This window comes from Muntiacus reevesi, chromosome 2, assembly GCF_963930625.1.
Source record: "Muntiacus reevesi chromosome 2, mMunRee1.1, whole genome shotgun sequence".
Classification (NCBI taxonomy): Eukaryota; Metazoa; Chordata; class Mammalia; order Artiodactyla; family Cervidae; genus Muntiacus; species Muntiacus reevesi.
In genome coordinates, this window is record NC_089250.1 from 98,882,785 (window position 1) to 98,907,167 (window position 24,383).

The window sequence follows — 24,383 nt, forward strand, 5'->3', positions numbered from 1 at the left end:
CTTAGTTAATCCATATGCGTTCAGTACTTCTGCGTTAGTTGTTCAGGTGAGTTGTACCTGAAAAAATATCCTCCATAACATTAAATATTGGTATAATTAATTCCTCAACTATATAATGAATTTTTTATCTTTAAAATGTAAATAGTAACTTTTAATGTTGAAAAGGAAGAATGAGTTAAAAAACAAGAAAGTATACAATTTGAGTAACAATCTGATTTTAACTCTTGGTTAATCTCTGACGAATGTGAGCACCTTGGAGGAGTTTAGTGCCTGGTATTAACCTTGATAGTTTATTAGTAGAGTTGAAAGAAGTTACCAGTCCTTTCAGATACTACACATTAGATTTCCCCAGTTTCAGGTAGAGTTGTAATGGTTTGGCATATGTGGCAACAAACAGCATTATTGTCTTAAAAGTTCTCGCTTTTTTCAAGTAAAGAACGCAGGAATGTTTGTCTTCTAGGCCCATCAACAGAGCAGACGAGCAGATCGTTTGTTAGCTGCAGGGAAATACGAAGAGGCTATTTCTTGTCACAAAAAGGCTGCAGGTGAGTATTCTTTTTAAGTAGTACTGAGTCTGAAGCTGCTGGGCAGTTTGTTTTTTCCAGTATCTCTCAACTCAGTATTTAGAATGAAAGTCACAAGAGTAATGATGTGTTATTGCCCTGCGTATATACCACACTGACACTACTGACCCACTGGAACACAGCTTAGAATATTTTTCAAGTGAGTGTGTTTGATTTTCCAGCTCCTCTTAGCCTGGTCTTTCTAAATCATGGAAATTGGATGTGCTTTATTGGTAAATGATTCCTAGACACAACTTTCTGAGCCGGAAGATCCCCAGAGACAGAAGTGATTGCCATAAGTGTCTGTTGATTCACCTTAGTTGTTATAGAGGAGTTTGGATTTCAAATATTTAGCCATTTTGAATTCTGGAATTAATAACTAATTTAATTCCAGCCAATTAATTTTCACTGAGTTTCTGTTTCCTACGGTGCTGATAATGGAAAACCCATTGAAACCCTTTCCTGTGGTCTTTCTTTAGCTTCCCTTCTGAAAGTTTCATCTATACATTCATGCCTATAGTATCATGCCGCTGATGACATTTAGAATTACTGGATTCCTTTCAAACACCTTATTTTATCCCAGTCATAAAAGTTAGTGGTGTATGTTGAACTCAGAAGTAGCTCTCTAGGGTCTCTTTTGTACAGACTGGTTTCTGTTGGCTGAGTAACAAACCTAAAAGCTTAGGAGTGGGAGTGGTACATCCAGAGTCGGTGTGGCCACCGTTCTTTGAGCAGGCCCTGTAGTCTTCCTGCTAGAGAAAGGCACTTCCTTTCCCTGAGGCCAGTACCGCAGTCAGCGTCCTGTTTTTTCCTGGCAGAATCTTCTTCTCCTGTGTTGCCTTACTGCTGAAATATAGATAGCACAGTGGAGACTGGCTTAGAAAAGTCCTTCTGTGTCAGTGATTTTTGCCTACAAGTCAGTAATTTTAAGAGAAAATTTCAAGTCTTACTGTTGAAGAGTTAGTTTTGCCACTGAAATGTACCCTTCAGCTGTAGGGCTGAGCACATTATATGTATCCCATAAATCTTTGTGGTTTTTAATTTATTATTATTACTACTTGGCCATGCCTCACAGCATGGATTGTGTGTTGATTGGTAAAATATTCTTTTTTTTCCCCCCAGAGAAGGAAGGATTTATTACTTGCAGCAAGAAAGGAGAACACTTGCTTTCCCAAAGCAGTGTCTCTGATTGGTAGGATATTCTGAGTATATAAAAGGTATAAAAGTTGTGTGGTTTTTTTTTTTAAGTTTTATTTATTAATTTTATTTTTGGCTGTGCTAGGTCTTTGTTGCGGTGCCCCAGCTTCTCGTGGTGGCGGCTTCTCCTGTCGTGGAGCACACGGTCGAGGGCACATGGGCTTCAGTAGTTGCATGCACAGCCTGGGCTCAGTCCTTGTGGCTTGCAGGCTTAGGTGCTCAGCAGCACATGGGATCTTCCCTTCCTGCTTGGGAGGGAAGTTTCTTTCATTCCTAGTCTATATTCCTGTCTTCATTGGAAGACTTAAAATTAATGTTGGGGGCTTTAAACACCTCTCCCCCTTTCTCTTTATCTAAATTCTGTGACTTTCTCAGGGGTAGAAAAGATAAAGGCAGTCGGTTGGATTCCATTAGCTCTAACTTCGGAGGTACAACTTTAAGTGTGATTACTTGATCCCACCCAGCCGATTTGATTTGGAGTTTAGACTTGTTTGAAAATAGCCTTGTGTTGTGTTTCAGAGTAGAGTTGTGAATGTAATGCTAGTTTGAGAGTTAATGTGGATGGAATGAACTCTGTTTTCTAAATTGCCTTTAACATCTAGGCTTGAACAGAGCTGTTTTGGGAGGTGTGGATGTAAATATATCCTGAGAGTAAGCAACTTAGTGTTTGGAAATCATGTTAGAGACACAACAGGGGAAGGTCGTCATCTGAGGAATGTTGGGAACAAAAGCCTGAAGTGAGAGAATTCACCAGCAGAAGAAGGGGCCTCCGCTGAAGAGCGGAGGGAGACCCTGAGACTCCAGCGCTAAGGACTCATATCCTCTGTGCTTGGTAGTGTTCTGATAGTGCTTTGTGAATGTGTAGAAATACAGAGGTTACTTGATCAGCTGAGATACCAAACTCAGAAAGAAAAAGCCATCTAAATCTGACAGGGAGTAGGGAGGAGGAGGGGAGGAGGTGTACTTATTTTTACCACCCTATATTGAAAAAAAAAAGTTAAAGAAGCTATAAACTACCAAGAATTCCCCACTGTTAGAGGACTCTTGCTTTAGATCCTTGATTGGCAGCTGTATCTGGGTTGCTGTAATTCTCCCTTGGCAGTCTTATGCAGTCCAGTCTCTAAGTGGATTTCTTTTCTTTTATAGACAGCAAAAAGGGCAAAAGCTTAAATGGGAAGTTGGTAACAGCCATTAACAATGTTTAGAACTCAAAGTGAACTTTTCGAAAGGTGAACAGACTTGAGGGTGTGTGTTTATATGTATTGAAAATAGATCTTGACCTGAACCTTCTCTGAGACTGTGGTGTCACAGAAATGATTCGGAGCACATCAGTCTTTGTCGTTCAGAGTCAGTGCTGTGTGTGCAGTCAGTGCTGTGTGTGTGCAGATAGGCTGTACAATCTGCTGTGCAGATAGGCTGTGGCAGCTCAACAGATTCATGATGGACTAGTAGTAGATGTTGTTAAAAAGTAATAGATTCTTCAGATATTCTTAATTCCTTTTCCTCATCATTTACTTAGTATTTATTTTAAATATTAGCCTCGTATCATGATTGAAGGAAGGAGTTTAACCACATTGTTAGATTTTCTGAGACAAGTATTCTCTACTGACATTTCTGTCATGGTGGGCACTTGTTCCTGTTGTGGCTGTGGGGCAAATTCATTACCATGTAAACAGGTTAAAAACCACCACCACAATATTGTCATTATCCTCCAATTAAAATAAATTAATTTTTTTAATAAATTTTTTTTCTTTTAAAGTAACTTTTAAAGGCTCAGATTTTAGAATGACATTGGGTAAATCTTTTAAATGACAGTGGACTCTTGCTGAGTTCTCTGTTCTTTGGGAACTCAGTGTCCTTGGGTGTCTTCTGTCATGTTATAGTTTCAGGATTCTCCAAAGGGAGGTATTCCATTCGGGTTAAGCATAGTTTTGTGAAACTTGCATTTGTTAAGAAACTGAATGTAAAGCAAACCATAGTTCATACAGGGAAACAGATGTATGCAGAGGGAATGGGAGGGATGGCTAGGGAAATTCATCCACACTATCACAGTAAGAACTAGAATGTCTCAACAGACTTAAACATGAAGAAAAGGAAAAGAAATGGTCTGTATGCAGTTATACAGACTTAATATAGGAGTAAAAGAAAGTTGAGGAAAAAAAATTTAATATGGGTGGAGCAAAGGCTGTATGACCAACTCTGTTTTCTGATGGAGAGGGAGCACCCAGTTAGTCTGTCTTAAAGACTGTGATAGAACCTGGCAGACAACAGTTCCAAGTCACGAACTTAGAAAATCATTAAAATATTTGGATTAAGAGTAGATAGAAAGCAGTGCCTGTAGTGTCAGCAAAAAGGCAAGAAGGAGCTTAATGTGTGAGAGATGCCAGAAAGTTTATAGTGAGGAAGAGATAAAAAATGAGGATTAATTGGACACAACCTGTTACTAATACTACTTTTTGTTTTTACTGTTGCTAATAACACTTGTTATTTATACCCCGTCTTGTTCCAGACAAGCTATAAAAGGGCTTACAGAGGAATACAACAAAATGTAAAATCCATAAAAAGATAAAATGGGAAAGGGCTGGGAGTATAGTTCACAAATGCATCACGAGTTCTTGAAGGGAAACATGGCTCCGTGCTTTCCAGCAGTTAGTTCATTTTCATAAATTTCATAATACTGCCTGCAACTGCTTATTATAAATGTCAGTGAGTTCTTCAGACTTTTACCTACCAAATTCATAGTAGTCTGATGATATAACTTAGAAACAATTCAATAAAATGGTTTTATAGGAGGCCACAATGATAAATCTAGGTATTCATGTGTGTAAAAAGTAATTGATAGTCACTATCTTGATATTTCTGTGAGCATAATAGGATTTTGATAGGTTTTTGTATAATTTTAATCTTCCCTAATTCTGTTTTTCTGATTATGTCATGTTTACTTCCTTAACTGTGAAATCTACAGTGATTTAAAAGAACCAGCTCCTCCAGGTGAAGTATGGGATATCTCCATTTGATTACCACTGATCCCCTTTTTGGGGAAGTTAAGAATACTTTTTTAAAAAATCCTTTTCAGGAATAGGATAACTGTGTAGCCGAATTGCTTCTAAGACCAGTTCTCTTTGTCATAGGAAGAGTATATCTTACTTTAATCTTTTAATAACAAAATGATGACATATATTAATGTGCCTTTTTTTTTTTTTTTTTTTTAAATCAGCATATCTTTCTGAAGCCATGAAGCTAACACAGTCTGAGCAGGTAAGACACTTTTAATATTTCCAACAAGGGTTAGAAAGGTTTTCTTGTGGAGACTTGAATCATGTATAAAATAAAGTTCTTGAAGGGAGATGAGTTCTTGAAGGGAAAAATGGCTCCTCCCAAAACACTGCAATCAAAAATACATAAAATGGGGAAGAGATTAGTTTTTCAAAAAGGAAATTAAAACTAAATGAATTGACATACACATACTACTATGTATAAAATAGATAATCAGCAAAGACCTACTTCACAGCACAGGGACTTCTACTCAACACTCTATAATGACCTGTATGGGAAAAGAATCTAGAAGAGTAGATATATGTGTATCTGTAACTGATTCACTTTACTGTACACCCAAGACTAATACAACTTTGTAAATCAACTATACTCTGATATAAAATAAAGATTAAAACTGAACTGCTGCTGATGGCATGCAGAAACTACTTGTCCTTTTTTCCCTAGGGTTTTCTCATAGACCTTAGATTGCCATGTGTGTCCTTTAGAGACCTCTCTTAATGCCTTTTCTGCTATTTAGCTCACAGTAAGCAAGCCAGCCTGGCCAAGGGGAAACCAGTTGGCCTTTCCTTTGCTTGTCAAAGATAATTTATATCCAAACCTGTCTTTCCCTGAACCCCTAAGCAGTTCTGGCACTTTTATTTCATCAGTGGCTTTACATTGTCTTCTGTGTTTGGGGGGGCCTGCGTAGGGTTTTAAAATGCCTTTATACAAAGCTAAATCTTCAACCAAAGGTGATTTTCTGATAATAAAAGTGGCAGATATATAGGAGTTATTTGGTAAATCTTTAATTGACTTGAGAAGATCTGAGGGGATCTCAGTGACAGGGGAAAAAATAACCAATTCTGTAGAAATTGTGTTCCATTCTGTGCACTTCCTTTTGACTGTCCAGAACTGCTTGTGTGATATAGACATGCATCGAACCCTTGTTGATAGAAAGACTTTAGCTAGTTGTAGAATAGAAGTCCAAACAGGAAATTTTCTGATTTTAAGCTGAGTATAAATAGCATTGCAGAGGGCTAAGGCACATTCAAAAAAGGTACGATTCAGTGTGTTGACTTGGAATTGGAATGGGACTTACTCTGACTTCTCGAACAGTGTTTTGTTTATGAATAAAGATGGTAGCTTACCTAGAAAGACTGTTTATTATTTTGGAAAATGTTTGGCGTTCTGTGGAGTTGCAAACATAGTATAAATTTAAAAGATTCGAGTGATACTGGCTTATTCAGAAAGGAAGATGCTAGAATAGCGTTTACTGGATATTGCTAAAGAGACTAAGAAAATGTTAAATTGTCCCTTTCTTTCTGTGTGATAGGCTCACTTGTCACTGGAACTGCAAAGGGATAGCCACATGAAACAGCTCCTCCTCATCCAGGAGAGATGGAAGAGGGCCAAGCGGGAGGAGAGGCTGAAAGCCCAGCAGGGCGCAGACAGGGATGCAGCTGCCCAGCTTCAGGCGTCTCTCAGACCCTCCGCGGAGGATGCAGACAGCCAGAGCCCCCTGCTCTCTCAGAAGTACAGCCCTTCCACAGAGAAACACTTGCCTGAAATTCAGGGGGTCTTTGACAGGGATCCAGACACACTACTATTTTTACTTCAGCAGAAGCGGGAGCCAACAGAGCCGTGCATTGGAAGCAAAGCCCCAAAAGATGATAAAACAATTATAGAGGAGCAGGCCACCAAAATTGCAGATTTGAAGAGGCATGTGGAATTCCTTGTGGCTGAGAATGAAAGATTACGGAGAGAGAACAAACAGCTAAAGGCTGAAAAGGCCAGACTTCTAAAAGGCCCAGTAGAAAAGGAGCTTGATGTAGATGCGGATTTTGTGGAAAAGTCAGAGTTATGGAGCTTGCCACCACATTCAGAAACTGCAACAGCCTCTTCAACCTGGCAGAAGTTTGCCTCAAACACTGGGAAAGCCAAGGATATTCCAATACCCAATCTCCCTCCCTTGGATTTCCCATCTCCAGAACTTCCCCTCATGGAGTTCTCCGAGGATATTCTGAAAGGATTTATGAATAATTAAAATGGAAGGCCATAGAAGAGGTAAAGAGAGGAAATAATATGGTAATACAGATAATCCAGCAAAAATAAAAAAGGGAAAACCACGTGCAAAGGTAGTCCCGGAGATGCTGCACCTGGCATACTGCAGAGAAGAGGCATTGACAGGACTTGGCAACAGTCACTGTGAAACATGTCGCGTGTCTGATTTACTGACTCAAGTTAATGATTCCAGACTTGGCAGATACTAAACTGTTGGAGGTTCACTTTCTCCTGATACAAACCAAATGGCTACCTGGAATAATTTTTTTCAAGCAACAATTATTTTTCTTATCTTCAGGGTTAAAATGTATAAAAGTATGTTATGTGTAATTAATCTATAATGCCATAAATGATAATGCAAAACCTAAATAATATGGTTGCCTGAGGGGCTGCCTTGTATTTGAAACATGCTTTCTATCATGCATTGACTGTATGCATCTTGTTATGCACATTTCCTTTGTCTAATAAGGTGTGTAAGGCACACCTTTCTAGAAGAAACTGTGCCACACTTTGCACTACTCGTAACATAATGATAACCTCAAGACTATCAGGAGAAATATTTAAATTTCCATTTATGAAGAAAGGAACCAAATTATTAGTTATGCTTTTTTTTAAAATTACCAGTTTACATAATTAATCAGGGTGCATTTTAAGTTCTAACTTTGTTTATTGTGTAATGCATCATTTGAAAATATCAAGGAAATATCCTTTTGTTTTTAATGATGCTTGAGTGGAAGTAATGCTAGTCGGCAGTATTTGATTGTAATAAATCAATAAAGTAATTGTATTTTATACCTTTGTTAAAAGCAGGTTTTGTTCAGCTTCTGTGTTGGAAATTTTGAACATGAATTTGAAGACATTCTGTCAAACAATTACTTCGATACATTAGAGATTTTCTTCATGTTTTGTAGTCAGCTACCTCTACAGCTACGGTGGAAGAGAACAAGGAAGTCGCTGAGGCCTCTATGTACCCAGCCTTCGTGGGCTGGCACACAGGGACAGTGTTCAGGCTGGAGGCAGACGTGCCCCAGTTCAGAGCAGGGGTAGCGAAGCACTGCTTGGATCCTCTCCTCTCTGCAGAGTCCAGTGATGTTCCAGGAGTGGGAAGAAGAGGAAGGTGTAAGTGAAACATGAGGGTATAAGCCACTGGGTGTGTTTAAAGCATACACTTGGTTTATCTTGGGAGAGAGGCAAAAATATGGATGAACAGCCTCTCCTGAGGGGATGGGGACCACTGGGCTGAGGGGATAAGGTTGGGCTCACATGTCTAGTGATGAAACCAGCAGAAGGACGATGAGATGAAGTGACCATGCAGAAGTTCCTTTTTTCCCGTGTCTCATCTTGGTGCAGATGAAACCAAAAATAAACTTAGCTTCTTAAAATAGGATAAGAGTTCTATTCTCTGTTGATTGTCCATCTCAGTGTTGTAGTATCCTAGACTCAGAATACTTTGCTTGCCTAACCTTTCTCATAAAAGTTGAAATTTAAAAGATTGTGCCAATAATGATACTGTTATTAGCCTATTTCACTTTTAAAATGAGATATTCTGACGTGAACACTTCGTAAGACACCCTCCCTTTCTCCCCCTACCATCTCCCTCCTCTCCCCCCGCCCCGTTACGTTCAGCAGTTTGACATATTCCACAGGACCCTGTTCTGTGCATTTCCACTAACATACATGTTAAATGGACTGACTTTACTTTTCCATTGTCTTTGAAGCATTTGTTCACACTTTTTAGTACTCCTGTTTCATCTTGTTTTTAGGTTTTGTATTTGAGTCTATCAGTAGAGTGTATTGGGTTGGCCAAAAGGTTTATTTGGTTTTTTCCATCAGCTGGTTCTGGTAGCACTTACTTGTCTTTGACATCACTCAGAACAGTCTTGTTAGATTGTATTGTGACAACTGTACATCAGTGTGCATTTAAAAAAAGTTATCAAAATTGGTGAATTTTGTGTAGCATTTTTAATATTGAGAATGGAAGAAAATATTTCTGACATATTATGCTTTATTATTTCAAGAGAGGTAAAAATGCAACTGAAATGCAAAAAAAAGATTTGTGCAGTGTATGGAGGTGTTCTGACTGATGCAATGTGTCAAAAGAGGTTTGTGAAGTTAGCGATTCTCACTAAACGATGTTCCACAGGCGGGTAGACCAGTTGGAAGTTGATAGCGATCAAATTGACACATTGAGAACAATCACCATTATACCATACAGGAGAGAGGCAACATATTTCAAAATATCCAACTCAACTATGAAAATCAGTTGCATCAGTTTGATTATGTTATTCCCTTTGATGTTTCAGTTCTACATAAGTTAAGCAAAAAAAACCTTGACCGTACTTCTGCACATGATTCTCTACTTAAATGTAATGAAAACACTCATTTTTAGAACAGAAATGGGCAGTGTGACAGGCGATGAAAAGTGGATGCTGTACCATGAGGTAGAACAGAAGAGATCATGGGGCAAGCGAAATGAACCACCACCAACCACACTTAATTCAGGCCAGTCTTCATCTAAAGAAGGTGGTGATGTAGATATGGTGGGATTGGAAGGGAGTCCTCTATTATGAGCTCTGGAAAACCAAACAATTCCAACAAGCATACTGCTCCCAGTTAGACCAAGGGAAAGTAGCACTCCACAAATAGTGTCTGGAATTAGTCAGCAGACAGTGCATCATCTGCCGTCAGGATAGTGCGAAATCACGTTTCTTTGATGATCAGGCAGAACTTGACTGGGAAGTTCTGATTTATCCACTGTGCTCACCAGACATTGCACCTTCGGATTTCCATGTATTTGTGTCTTTACAGAATTCTCTTAATGGAAAAAAAAGGTCAATTCCTTGGAAGACTGTTAAGGTACCTGGAATTTACTTTGCTTAAAAGGATAAAGGTTTGGGAAGATGGGATTATGAAGTTGCCTGAAAATTGGCAGAACATAGTGGAACAAAATGGTGATTAACATTGTTCAATAAAGTTCTTGGTGAAAACAAAAAATGTGTCTTTTATTTTTACTTAAAAACCAAAGGAATTTTTTGGCCAACCCAGTATGTGCCTTTTGACCAGATGACTTGGTACGTTTGCAGGAACCTCACAGTGTCTCCATGGAGTGAGTGAAAGTTGCTCAGTGGTGTCTGACTCTTTACTCTATAGTCCATGGAATTCTCCAGGCCAGAATACTGGAGTGGGTAGCCTTTCCCTTCGCCAGGGGATCTTCCTGACTCAGGAATCGAACCAGGGTCTCCTGCATTGCAGGCAGATTCGTTACCAACTGAGCTATCAGAGTGGATGCTTAAAACACTATTCCCCAGGCACATGGCCAGTCTCCTAGCCGGGGTTTGTAGGTGCTCTCTTCTCTCTGTGTAGCTTAAGGCCCTGAAAGGGATTTAAGGAAAGCTTCCTTCCACTAAAGGAAACTGAATTATGCACGTACTGGAAGTGGAGTAGACTCTTCTCCTTCCTTCCTCACTGGTGGCCTCTTGTTTTTGAACCCAGATAACTATCTGGGCATTAGAAGGCAGTCCCATGTTCTTACTCTCAGCTTTTCACAGAATGTCAACAAAAACATTTCTTTCAGAAAGTTAGTATGTAGTAACAGTCTTAGTATAATGTCATGGTAACCACAGGTAAGTCCATACTGAATTCAGAAACCATGCTAACGAGGAAATAAGATACTTTCAAAATCATTCTTGAAGCCATTGTCTATCCCTAGTGTTTTAACAAAAGGTTATTGAAATAGTGAAAATGTTTTATCTCTAGATAAGTTAATTCAAAACATTAAAACACTATCTTTCTGCTTTTAACACTGTATAGGTACTTTTTAAAGAATTGTAGTGTTTTTTTTTTTCATTTATTTTTATTAGTTGGGCGCTAATTACTTTACAATATTTGTAGTGGTTTTTGCCATACATCGACATGAATCAGCCATGGATTTACGTATGTTCCCCATCCTGAACCCACCCCCCCACTTCCCTCCCCATTTTACAGTATTAGTTTCAGGTGTACATACAGTGATTTGTTATTTTTATAAATTTTACTCCATTTAAAATTAAAATATCAGCTGTATTCCCTGTTCAGTATATCCTTGCAGCTTATTTATTTTATTCATAGTACTTTGTACCTCTTAACCCCTTATCCCAGTCTTGGCCTTCCCCACTTACGTGTCCCCAGTGGTAACCCAGTAAGTTATCTGTTTTCTATTATCTGTGTCTGTTTTTGTTATATTTAATCATCTTTTAAGGTGATAACATACAGGATTTGTCTTTCTGATGTATTTCACTAAGCATAATACCCTACTGGTCCGTGTTAATGCAAATGGCAGAATTTTTATTCTTTCTTATGGCCAAGTAATATTACATTTTACAGCCACACTGACAGGTGTGAGGTCATATCTCATTGTGGTTTTGATTTGCATTTGTCTGACTAGCAATGTTGAGCATCTTTTCATGTGTCTGTTGACCATCTTCTTTGGGAAAATGTCTTTAAATTTACTATCCACATTTAATTAATGAGCTGTTTATATAGTTCAGATACTAACCTATATTAGTCATAACACAAGTATTTTCTTCTATTCAGTAGGTTGTCTTTTTGTGTCTGGTTTCCTTTGTTGGATGAGAACTTTTAAATTTGATCTCACTTAAGAGCTTGTCTTTTCTCCATTGTGTATTCTCCTTTATTGTAGATTAGTTGGCCGTATATGTATGAGTTGGTTTCTGGGCTATTTTGTTGCATTGATCTTTGTTTTTGTGCAGTATTCTACTATTTCAATTACTGTAGTTTTGTAGTGTAGTTCAGAAGTCAGGGAGCATGATACCTTTGGCTTTGTTCTTTATTCTTAAGATTGCTTTGTCTGGAACCTTTTTTTTTTTTTTATGTGATGTTAAAATTTTTAGGATCTTTAAGAACTATTTTCTAAAAGAAATTGAGACCCTACAGGTAGGAGTTATGTAAACTTGTCTACCAGATTGGCAGCAGAGCCCAGAGAGGCCTAGCCTAGCAGTCCTGTGCTACTGTCCCTGGGCCACGCTCGGGCTGTCTTAATTGTCTTACCCTGGCCCAGCGGCCTGGCCATTCAGGTTTCTCTCAGGTGCGTACTCTCCCACTCACCCCAGCTACCGTTTTCCCAGCTACTTTCCCCCAAGTTGGAGACCACCCGTTGAAAGCTGAGCTTGTCCTTACAATCACTTGTAGAAATCGTAATGTCCATTTTCTGTGGTTTTTATCTTTGAGGAGATGTGATTGAAGTTTTGTTGTTTTAAAAGATGAACTCACACCAGAGTGAGGCAGTCTGCCACAGGGTGTATCTGCAACCTCTTTGAAAAGACATGACCTGTGATAATAGTAACAGCTATTATTAGTTACCGAATCATTCTAGACAATGATCTTTATCATATTTTGTCATATTCCTAGTGTAACCTAATTGAAGATCTCTGCCAGAACGAGTGGCAAGACTGTTTCAGGATTTGTCTGTCTTGTCCCAGCTGGAAGCCTGTCCTAAGTCACTGCTGCCCAACGGAGCCATCTAGTGGATGGTGAGAAACCCTTGGAGTTCGTGGTGGGTTGCAGATGAAATCATTAGTTGGTGTCTAGTAAATCATTCTGTCAAGAGTGGTTTTATATTTATGAATAAGCAAAAAAAGTTACAGGGGTGCAATATGAATACAGGCAACAGATATTTATTGAATACCACCGTCCACTAGTACTATAAAATTATTTATATTGCCTTCATCAAAGTAGTGATGTGGTCAGAAGATGGGGAAATGGCTTCCTAGGTAAAGAACAAAGGCATGCAGTAAGAAATGAGGAGGAGGAACTGAGTAGTCTTGGTCAGAATGAGGTCATGGCAGGACACGTGAGAAAATACTGGGCAGCTCATATGGATTGTCCTTGCCCATTTCCTAGGAGTGAGGGGGCCAGGCTTCCTGGTCTTGAGGAATGGAAAATACTTGGGTTGGTTATGTTTTCAAGGCTAGGATTTGCTCAGTAGCCAAAAGGGTCCTGGTAAGCTGGGGCCAGTTTTTATGGTCCTTTGTGTGGTAGACATTAAATTGGGGGGAGAAAAGGGGTAGTGTCTTCTCAGTATGGCAGAAGGTTGAGAGGTGGAGGACTCAAGATACAAATGAGATTCTCTTTAAGGTTAACAAGTCCAGGGAGAAAAAGGATACAGTAAAGTTTAGATACTTTGTGACCTCATCAGGGGTTTCCAGAAGTAAATGACAGTTTTGAGAAAAGAGGGTAGGAAAGGGAGGCTATAGAGGTTTGAGGAGCCAGATGACTTTCAGGCCTATCTTCCTGGAAGTTGCTTCTCCAAATAAGTCTTGGCACTGAGAGTATTACAAAGTCCCAGGACCTCTGTTGCTACCAACAGGTTTTTTATTGGCTTCAGATCATATTATTTCACTGTTCTTATGAGAAAATGCCTGTGTTCAGGGAAGGGCCCAGGTATTTGAAACATGCTAATCACTGGTGCAAAATTCTTGAGTTTCAGGGTAAATAAAAACTAAAAGTTGTGTGGAGGCAGTAACAGGGTCACAGACCAACGTTATTTAAATAACCAATACTCTGAGTCTTGTAAATTCTAGAAGGACATTTGCTTTGGTCTTTCAGGTTAAATAATAGTACTTAAATTTTTAAAAATTATAAAGCGTAAGACTCAGTTGGTGCAAAACTGGCAAAAGAATGAATAGGATCACAGTTCAAGACAGGGAATTAGACTTTGGTGTAATTTTTCAGTCCAGCTGAAAAACTAGCATTGCCTTTCCATGGTTGTATTCAGTTGCATCTGACTCTTTGCTACCCTTTGGACTATAGCCCACCAGGCTCCTCTGTCCATGGGGATTCTCCAGGCAAGAAAACTGGAGTGGGTTGCCCTGCTCCCCAGGGGATTTTCCAGACCTAGGAATTGAACCAGTCTCCTGCATTATAGGTAGAATCTCTGCCCACTGAGCCATCAGGGAACATAGCTCAGTAATAATAAGCAGTAAATCTATTTGTGGGATTATAAAGCTACTAGAAATATTTAGGATTACATACTGGTTTTTCCCAACTAACACAATAACCAGCTTTTATAGAACACATAATCTATGCTCTGTAAAGCAGAATAATACAAACAAAAAAGACTTGTGGCAAGTAAACCAATAGTGGTCATCCCCTTTTACCCTCGATCCTTTATACTGGTTGGTACTCGAGTATCTTGATAAATCAGGAAAACACAGATGATGCAACTTTGAACTCCTGTAGTTTTAAAAAGTGAGTAATTTCAGGATGACTTCATGTTCATCCCTGTCTTACCTTTTAATAAACCCTTTTCCCCAGTTTAGACAGTAATGGAACTGCTACTTGGTTGAAAAGATGTGATTGGAACACCGAGACCAAAATGTGGACTCCCCCACTCGAGTGCCATACATGAAAGTGGGGTACGGTGGGTCCTGTGTAGTGCCTCAGAGATCCACTAACCAGGATGGATCCCCGACTCTACATTGTGATTTCTGGAGCTTGTACATTTTTTTTAGAACACATAACCATATGTCACCAGGCTCAATTTAAGTGGGCTTACTGTTGCAACTTTAATTTTTCCTCAGGGAGGGTGTGTGACAGGGTGATTAAGTCACATGATAACCAATTAACAGATGTTTCAACTTTTAAAATATTAGTCCTAGAATTTGTTTCTGAAATTCTATAGCTTCACTGGATTTTGAAAGCTTTGATTCAAATAATCTTTTGTTGTACAGTCACTTCAGCTTCTTCAAAAATGCAGATTTACCCAAGCATGATTAATATATAGGAAACAATCTGAACATACTGTTTGCTTCAGTGGGAATTCTGACTGCAGGAAAAACCATCCTGAAGTGTGGCACCTGAACTATCACTGTGGTATTGAGCCACACCCATCTACGTTTGGCGCTAAAACGTTTTCCTCTAGTTCTGATGCCCACTTCCAAAGCAAGCCTCCGGTCTTCAAGGTAAAGTGTCATACTTGCAGTGTTAATCTATTTCGTAAACATTTAACACATGTAAAACCAGTACTGCCTGTTAAAAATGTAGTTCTGATAAATGTTGTGAATGTTATGCCCACATTCTATTTCCCCCCCCTTTAAGTCCCATAGTTTTTGTGCAACTGTTTGCACAGTGCTATGATTTTTAGGAATTGGTTATAATGGGATTCTGTCTCCTTTAGTAAAAGGTTATAAGGTGGAAAGGTTGTAGGCTGGCTTTTTCCCTTTCTATCTGGAAAAAGTTTGCTAACAAAGTTTTGTTCAACATTTGTTTCTGAAATGTTACATTTATTAGAAAATTTTGGTGAAAAGTTCCCATATATGCCATATACAGTTACTAATTTCCAAAGGAACTGCTGGACATCTTAGGCTGGCTAACGTTTCAGCTGATTAAGAAAAGCACCTCAGGTGATCAGTGTGTCTCCAGGTGTTTGACAGAAAAATAATTTGCTCTGAACCACAGAATAGGGGAGAAGAGACTGCACTCCCTTGCCTGTGATACACCCTGGAAGGTGTCTATTGAACTCTATCCTCCATGGGGATTTGTGATATTCACCTCTTAAAATGGTAGTCCTAGCCTAGAAGCAGCTCCAGTCCTCTGCTCCTTTAGAAGATGAAGGCAAGTTAGTATGTCCCTTAAACAAACAATTAGTATGTTTCACTGCCAGGCTTGATCAGGTTCAGCTTTTGTGTAGGGTTTGTAGTATGGTTTACAAGTGGCTCGAGCAACAGCAAGAGAAGCAAAAACCTTTCGGAAGAAACTCACCAAAGACTGGGCTCCCGGCTGACTTTAGGGGGCCAGCAGGATAGTCTACTCCAGAATTAGTATCTTGGGCTTGAAATTAATTTCACATCTAAATTAAATCTGATGGAATGTATGAAAATATTAAGCAAAAGATACCATGTAAGGAGTTGAGGCACTTTTTGAAAAATGGTATTAAAATATAATAAACTTACAGAAGCTGTAGTCATCAGCTCCTTTATTCCCATCTTTAAACCACTGGCCCTGCAGTTATCATCCATACCATTAACTATGTAACTGTCACATCCTGGCTGGAACTTGACTGGGGCAGAGGGTGACATAGCCTAAAATGGTGGACATGAGCAAGAGAATAAAAACTAGCAACTTATCTCGAGGTCATAATTTAGGCTACTGTTTTTCTGTTTGAAATGATGTGCTTCCAGCTGAGAAAAGCTCATGCCTTCGATGTCCTGCAGGTGTCAGTGGAGGGCTGCATTTGTTCAGTAAAACTCAAAAGGTTGGGCTGATGAGCTTCAAGCAACCAACTAATAGTCGTCAGCTATTAAAGCCAAGACTCCAAATTAATGCAGCTACCAAGGTCGCATAACAAGTACAGAACTCATATTTAATCCAGGTTGAGTGACTTCAGGCTCTTCCCTGCCTGCGTCCTTGTCTCCTCACACCCTAACTGGATCCTAGCAAGGATCTCTGCAGTGAAAAACACTTACTTGAAATTGTATGATCACAAAATCTCAATCTCATAATTATGACATAAAATGTATGAGTTCCTCTGTGAAATAAATTTGTTCACAAATAACATGTTGGAGTTTTCTGTATTCATCAGCTGGGCCACAGGACAAGAAACTCAAGGCACTTACTGTGGTGGCCTGAAAAGAGCTTACAAGAGGGCAATGTTCCGGGAGAGGACGCTGTACAAGAAAATGCTGGTGAGTCGCCTTGATGATGATGAAGCCCCCAGAATACACGTAACAAGAGGGAGAACGCTTACACAAGCCCATTTTTGATAAAGTCCTTTTAATGGAAAATGTAAAACCCCTCTCAACTTTACAAAGCCATATGTAACACTTGCACTTTAACAAATAAAAGCAAGCCAATGTTTTAAAAAAATACATCATTAAATGTATATATGTATATATTTACATAGCATATTAAGTTTAATATTTAGCTTTAAAAGTTCACATAAATTTTACCAAAATGAGACAATTTTAAATAAATTACACCTTTTGAAAATGTTTAATTGTACAGTCAATAGCTTCAACAAAATATTGAAGTGTCTGTAGTATCTACTTTATATACTTTATATTTTACAAATTTTACAATTATTTGGCAGTAATTTTCTGATTATGACATGTATGCTGTGCGATTCAGCAATTTCCCAAATGCAGGCAATAGCTGGTGTTTGTGTCCTATCCTCACAGTAACTGTCTCAATGTAGTGAAAAATATCAGTTATTTTAGTAAACTGTACAAGGTCACATTTACACTTGATCAACAATATAGCATAGAATTTTGTATTTTTTTTCCAAAAATAAATACATCATTTTAAATCTGGCATTTTCACAAACATCATATACACTATAATACAAAAACAGCTATGAACTGCTGCTTTTAAAATTTAGCTTGTTTTAATATTGAATCACAGGAGCTGTGACTTACGCTATACTGCTGTGGTGTCAGTAACAAGTAATTACTACATAGAGAATTTCTTGGCACTGATGGTTTTATGAAACTTAAGTCAGTGTACATACATACTAAGAGTAAGTAATTCCAGTTCAATGGTCTAAAAACATTAAACTGGACCACATCTAATTTTCTTCCATAGCCTCTACTTCATCTTCATGTATCTTCAAAGCTCTCACCATTTCCTTGACTGCATGATACAAGATATTTTTAACCTGAAAGAGATATTGTATTTCTGATCACTTCAGCAGGAGATAAATTAACAAATGAAAACTGTGTCAGGAGTTTTAAAACAAACTTAAGCCAAAGTTAAAATGAGTCACACAATTAAATACTGGTTTGGTTGGTACCGTACTGTGACAAGCCAGGCATGACAGCCTAAGCTGTTATGCATGAATCATAATTCTGAAAAAAAGTCTGCAGAACAGAAGTAGCTAGAAAACTCATCTCTTACCTGTAGTTTATCATCATAATTGATTTCTTCCTTCAAAAGTCTCAGTTCTTGTGTTAAATGAAATGACTGCACGAGATGTTCTGGAGACACAAAGTCTTCAGTTACCTGAATACAGCTGTGAAAATTTTGTACCTATTCCCCAAAGAGAATAAAACAGAAGTTTTAGGAGGTGTGAATAAAGAGATGCAAAGTGGTTGTCTTAACAAGAGACAATTCACCAAAGAACTTATTTTCTCCAAAACATCAAATGCATTTCAAAGTGGAACACCACACTTTATGAGAAAGTTTATCACTGAAAAGTTTCATGTAATGTGACTTCATGTAAATGGAATATTTTTAAATGACGCAAGAAAAAGAACTTTTCCAGGAATCCTTCAGAGAGGCTGATAATTGGATCCTAATTATCAATTTTGTCCAGGTAGATTTTTGGGTGTTAATTAAGAACAACAAAAACAAACCACTGTATGGAAGGTATGTTTTCCCCATCAGTGCAGTCAATCTGATGTCTGATGTTGCTCCTTTGGTCGTTTCACTGTTAAGTTTCATTTCCTTTAATCTACTCTCTAGTGTAAAACTCAAGTTTGATTATTTGTGAGGAACTGTGATGAAAACTAGTTCCAGAAAGATCTTCTGACTACACAGTTTTAGAAGTCTCTTAGGATTTTTTTTGTGCCTTTCTTTCAAATCAACCAATTAAAGCTATCCTTCAGTCTCTTGTGTTATCAATACAACCGTTTTTCCACTAGTTGTTTTTCTCTTGACTAAATGGTTTCACAAGCCAGTCAATATCATCTGTTATTTGTCCAGCATGTACAAACTGATTCTGCACTTTACAATTTCTTTAGAACTGCTTTCTATCAATACTCAGGATAATGACAGAGAGAGGATCAAACTTATCCAATCTGGATTATTTCTATGCTATAAATCCAGTGATGTTAAAAGATATCATAAAATTCCTGGGAAAGGAGAAATAACTGAAAAACTAAGCATTTACATTTATTCTCATTTTTAAAAATATGAAAATTAATTGAGAGAACTGTGAAGGGGGAGATGGTAAGTGGGAAATAAGAGACTGTGGAAAAAATCTGATAAGAGTGATGAAATTCCGAAGGGGCTTGAATTTCTCCTCTGGGCATAATGACCACCTGAACAGTTGCAGATGTCTTTATTCTTTAACTCAAGCACTGTGCCTCTACTGATAACTTGATAGCACATATATATTAAACACTTTCTTCATGTAATCATTAGGTTGTTGGTCCCTCTGGAGGATGCACATAGTGGATGCCTCAGCATCGCTGTACAGTCCCAGTGGGTCTTCATTATGTGTCTGTAGAACAGATGCTCTATTTCACAGAGCACGAAACTATGGACAAGAGATTCAGCGCCTGTTCCAAGATAAATCAGCCAATAAATGGCAAGTCGATAGGAACCCAGTTCCCGTGATCTCTTGTGTAGCAGAGATGCTTTACAATCCTGCATTAACTCAGTCATGCCAACATACACAGTCTCCAAATGCCCTGTCCCACCTTACATTCAGCTGAACAAGCTGTGGGGAGTACAGCCAGTCTTTCTGAAGTTCGAGCCTTTAACTTTTAGCATGTGAATCTTTTTTTAAAAAAATAACTTTCTCTTCATCAATATTCTAATTTTGTTCATACATCATTTGCTGCCCCCCACACCCCCTCCACCTTTTTCATAGTCCTTTAGCCCTTTGAGCATATTTAAGATAACTGACTTGAAGTCTATGTCAAGTAAGTCTGATGTCGGGCCTTCCTCAGAACAGTTTCTGTGGAGGTATTTTTTCCCCTGTGAAGGGGCCAGCCTTTACTGTTTCTGTGTATCCTCTGTGACTTCTGGTTGAAAACTGGGTATCTAACATTATAATGCAGTAGCTACAATCAGATTCTACCCCCTCTGGAGAGTGCTGCTATTGACTGACATGGGTTGTAGTCATCCATTTGTTTTGTGATCTTTCCAAACTACTTTTGCAAAGACTGTTGTTTTTGGGTCTGTTCATTGATGTCTGTGTTAGGTCATCTAAGGTGTTAAGAGATTTCCTTAAAGACCAGAAACCAGATACCCTTTTCTTCATTAAGCAGGCCCCTGGCCAATGTTAAGTGTTTTTTTTTTTTTCAATGTTAAGTTTTGAATTAGATTCTAGAACTCTGAAAAAATTGATTCTGTCGGTCTTAGCCAATTTATGGTTGTTTGAAAAACACTCTTAGATGATGACTGTTTCCTGATGACCTCAAATTGATATATAGATTGCTTAAAGACTTTAGGGTTAGTTTGAAGAGGCAAGGTTTAGTTTTAAAGCAGAACAAATTTAGGGCTCCCTTGTGGCTCAGGCTGGTGAAGCAGAATATATTTGAACGCCCCATTCCACTTACCCCCAAGGGCCATCCTGTGAGTCATTTTACATTTCACTTCCTGGGTAGATTGTCTTAATTCATACTTGCCTTCAAGGATCAGTTGTAATCATAAGTAGATAATGTTTAGAAAATGTAACTTGTTTTCAAGGTAGGAAGGTTACCTTAACACTGATTTTTGTCTAAGTCCTTTTAGTCATAAGAATGCAGATAATTTACAAATTAGGAATATTATTAACTTACTGTGAATGACCAAACACAAATCAATTAAGCAAGTAAGGAAAACATTACCAGTAAAGATTCTGTGTTAATTTAGAAAACAAAAAAAACTGTTGTTGTTTAGAACTAAAAGCTACGCTAAACCTCAGGATATTAGAACTGAGACAAAGTAAATCCTGGCGGTCATGATCCATCTGCTTTGTCCAAGGATATACAAACACGGGGTTTCACAGACTCAGCCATGTTTGCAACAGAAGATTTTTAAGCCTGCAATTCTAGAGTAGTTCTTAGAATATAAGGAGGGCTGCTATGACACTTTCCCTCAGCTTGCCAAGATAGATATACATCTGAATGCCCCTGCTGAGTCACCTGCGTGCCTCCCTCCCCTAGCCCCATGTCTTGCAAAGTGTTCACTGCTGACAAAGACAAGTGCATTGATTCTTCCCTAGCACTGCTGGACTGTCAATTCATGTGCTCTCATTTGGTTTAAAGTTTTCTGATAGATGCCTTGGGTTTGCCAAGTCTTTCTATTTGTGCGGTGTTTAAAGCATGGTTCCCGGACAGTAACATCAGAGTCACCTGGGAACTTGTTAGAGATGTAGAATTTCAGGTGCTTCCTCAGACCCACTCTGGGCTTAAGGTCTAGCATTACTGTTACATCAAGCGCTCCAGAATTCTGGTGTATGCTATAGTGTGAGAAGCACTGACTTAAGCTCTGGGATTATTTTTAAGGGCTATTATTTTTAAGGGTTTGGTGGAAGTGTTGAAGCCCTCAGTGAAAAGTTTTCAGGACTTAGTTCTAAGAACTAAGTAAGTTGTAAATAATTATGCATCTTAAGTCCAAGTTACACTGTGAATGGAGTTTGTACTTCCTTTTAGTTCTCTGTAAAAACCACATTACCACCACTTGTGAGTCACGGCCAACACCCTTTCAACAGAGTGCAAATAACTGCACTGTCATTATCACACCATGGAAAGGAAGGAAGGTAGAAATGCTTGCAATTTTATGCCAAAATATGCAGTAGATAAGTTTTTATTTTGGAACACTCAACAATTTAGTGGCAGAGCTCAAAATAGAATTTGCCAGTTTAGGTCACAGATGCTGCTTCAGTCTATTTAAGCACAGCATCTTAAGTAGGAGTGTGTGTATATACAGATCAGATACAAGTACGCAGAGATGCTAAAGCACAGTGACTTCTGAACTTTAAACACGATTATTTTGCCCACTATTTTGAGGGAAAAAAGACTATTCTCTTCCCTCTCTCCCCCTCAAGAAAGTACAAGCAGTAGAGAGACATTCACACCCCTGGATTCCTGGTGGTTCTCCGCTAACAGTGAATGCCTCAGGGTAGGGGAACCGAGGGGAGAGGTGAAAAAATACTTAATTTTCACTGTCAACCCTCGTGTACTGTCTGAATTTTAAAAAATCGGATGAATGTATTACATTTTCAAAAGATAAAATATTTAAAAATAGCTGGGCTTCCCCAGCTCAGTTGGTAAAGAATCCACCTGTGATGCAGGAGACCCCAGTTCGATTCCTGGGTTGGGAAGATCCGCTGGAGAAGGGATAGGCTACCCACTCCAGTATTCTTGGGCTTCCCTGTGGCTCAGCTGGTAAAGAATCTGCCTGCAATGTGGGAGACCTAGGTTCGAAAGATCCCGGGAGAAGGGAAAGGCTACTCACTCCAGTATTCTGGTCTGGAGAATTCCATGGACTAAGTTCATGGGGTTGCAAAGAGTTGGACATGACTGAGCAACTTTCACTTTTTCCTAAACAGCACTAAACTGAACCTCCACGTGAAAAAAGTGGAGGCACAGTTCACAAGCACTATGTACAAATAGTAACTAAAACATAGATAACAGACCTAAATGTAAGACTAACAACTATAAAACTTCTAGAAGAAAATTTAAGAGAAAGTTTTTTTTGATCTGGACCTAGCCAAAAATTCTGCAGATACAATAAAAGTATAAATAAAGAGAAAAGTTGATTAACTGAACTTCATCAAATTTTAAGAACTTTTGCTCTTTGGAAGACACTATTAAGAAAATGGAAGGATAAGCAAGCCACAGATTGGGAGAAGATATGTAAAAAATAAAAAGCACATATCAGATATAGGATACTTAAGTAGAGTAGGTAGACACCCCCAACACAGTAAGGAAAAAGAATCCAATTACAAAAATGTATATATAAATGCATTGCAAACACTTCTACTCTTTGGATTACATTTTCACTCTCTTAATAGTGCTTTTTAATGAACATAAACTCTTAATTTTAATATATTCCAGGTTATGCATTTTGAAAAAAACTGGACAAATATCTAAACACACATTTACCAAAACAGATTTACAGATGGCAAGTAAGCACATAAAAAGATGTTCAACTTATTTAGATATTAAGAAAATGTTGTAAAGCCATAATGAGATAACAATGCATACATTCAGATGCTTAAAAACAAAACTGCCAGTAAAGAGAGGAAATGGAACTTACATGTACTGCTTTGGGGAATGGAAAATGGTATAACCACCAGATTTGCAGTATCTTATCAAGTAAATCATACACTTATCCTGTGACCAGGTTGGTATTTACCCAACTGAAATGAAAATCTATGTTCATACAAAAACCCTTATGTGAATGTGGCTTACAGTGCCTCTGTTACTAGTCCAAACTGAAAATAACACAAATGTTTAATTGGTGAACAAATTACAAAACCAAGTGACACATTTAAGCAATGAAAAACTACCCAGTAATAAAAAGAAGCAACTACTGATACAACAACATGGATGAAACTCCAATCCATTATATTGACTAAGAAAAGTCACACTCAAAGGCTACATATTATATGATTCCAATCATATGACATTCTTATAAAGGCAGGGCTACAGGGAAAGAAAATAGCTAAGTGGTTACAGGAATGTCAGGTAGGAGAAGAGCGACTAAAAGTCAGGGAGAGGTAAGTGGAACATGATAGAAAGTTTAGAGATAAACCCACACACCTACGGTCACCTAATCTATGACAAAGGCAAGAATACATAACGGAGAAAAGACAGTCTCCTCAATGAGTGGTACTGGGAAAACTGAACAGTTATATGAATATAACTGGACAGTTAAACGAATGAAACCATAATCCTCCCTAACACCATACATAAAAATAAACACAAAATGGATTAAAGACCTAAATGTAAGGCTGGATACTATAAAACTCTCAGAGGAAAACATAGGCAGACCACTCTCTGACATAAATCACAGCAAGATCTTCTATTTACCTCCTACAGTAATGAAAATAAAAATAAATGGGACCTCATTAAACTTAAAAAAAAGGAAATTATCAACAAAAAGAGAACCCTGAGGACTGGAGAAGATATTTGCAAACAAAGCGACTGACAAGGGACTGATTTCCAAAGTACAACAGCTCATGCGGATCAATAACAAAAAAAAAAACAGCCAGTCGCAAAATGGGGACATGACCTAAACAGGCATTTCTCCAGAGACATACAGATGGCCAAAAGGCATATGAAAAAATATGCTCAACATCACTAATCACTAGAGAAATGCAATCAAAACTACAATGAGGTACCAACCTCACACTGGTCAGGATGGCCACCATCAAAAAATCTACAAGCAAAGGCTGGAGAGGATGTGGAGAAAAGGAACACTCCTATACTGTTGATGGGAATGTAAACTGGGGCAGTATGGACGTTTCCTAAAAAACTGAAAATAGAACTATCATGTGACCCAGCAATCCCACTCCTGTGCACACATCCGAAGAAAACTGTGATCTGAAAAGACACATGCACCCCAGTGTTGAGCACAGCACAAGTGACAACAGCCAGG

The 24,383-nt window shown here is 38.4% G+C and overlaps 2 protein-coding genes across 8 annotated transcripts in view; one reads left to right on the forward strand and one right to left on the reverse strand.

Moving 5' to 3' along the window:
- NRBF2 (nuclear receptor binding factor 2) overlaps positions 1-10,050 on the forward strand; it is a 32,808-nt gene extending 22,758 nt beyond the window's left edge. Inside the window, exons 2-4 of one of the 2 annotated variants that reach the window (XM_065922415.1) lie at positions 461-545; positions 4,978-5,018; positions 6,349-10,050. In XM_065922415.1, coding sequence (XP_065778487.1) covers positions 461-545; positions 4,978-5,018; positions 6,349-7,059 — 837 coding nt within the window. In that variant the 3' untranslated portion in view covers positions 7,060-10,050. The remainder of the gene's footprint in view (positions 1-460; positions 546-4,977; positions 5,019-6,348) is intronic. The other variant, XM_065922416.1, reaches the window with a different exon arrangement.
- A 6,777-nt stretch (positions 10,051-16,827) lies between these two features.
- Positions 16,828-24,383, reverse strand: part of JMJD1C (jumonji domain containing 1C) — a 299,368-nt gene continuing 291,812 nt past the window's right edge. For all 6 annotated transcript variants that reach the window (XM_065922419.1, XM_065922417.1, XM_065922418.1 and 3 more), the window contains 2 exons: positions 17,964-18,095; positions 16,828-17,724 (listed from right to left, as the gene is read on the reverse strand). In XM_065922419.1, the coding sequence (XP_065778491.1) occupies positions 17,635-17,724; positions 17,964-18,095 (222 nt within the window). In that variant the 3' untranslated portion in view covers positions 16,828-17,634. The remainder of the gene's footprint in view (positions 17,725-17,963; positions 18,096-24,383) is intronic.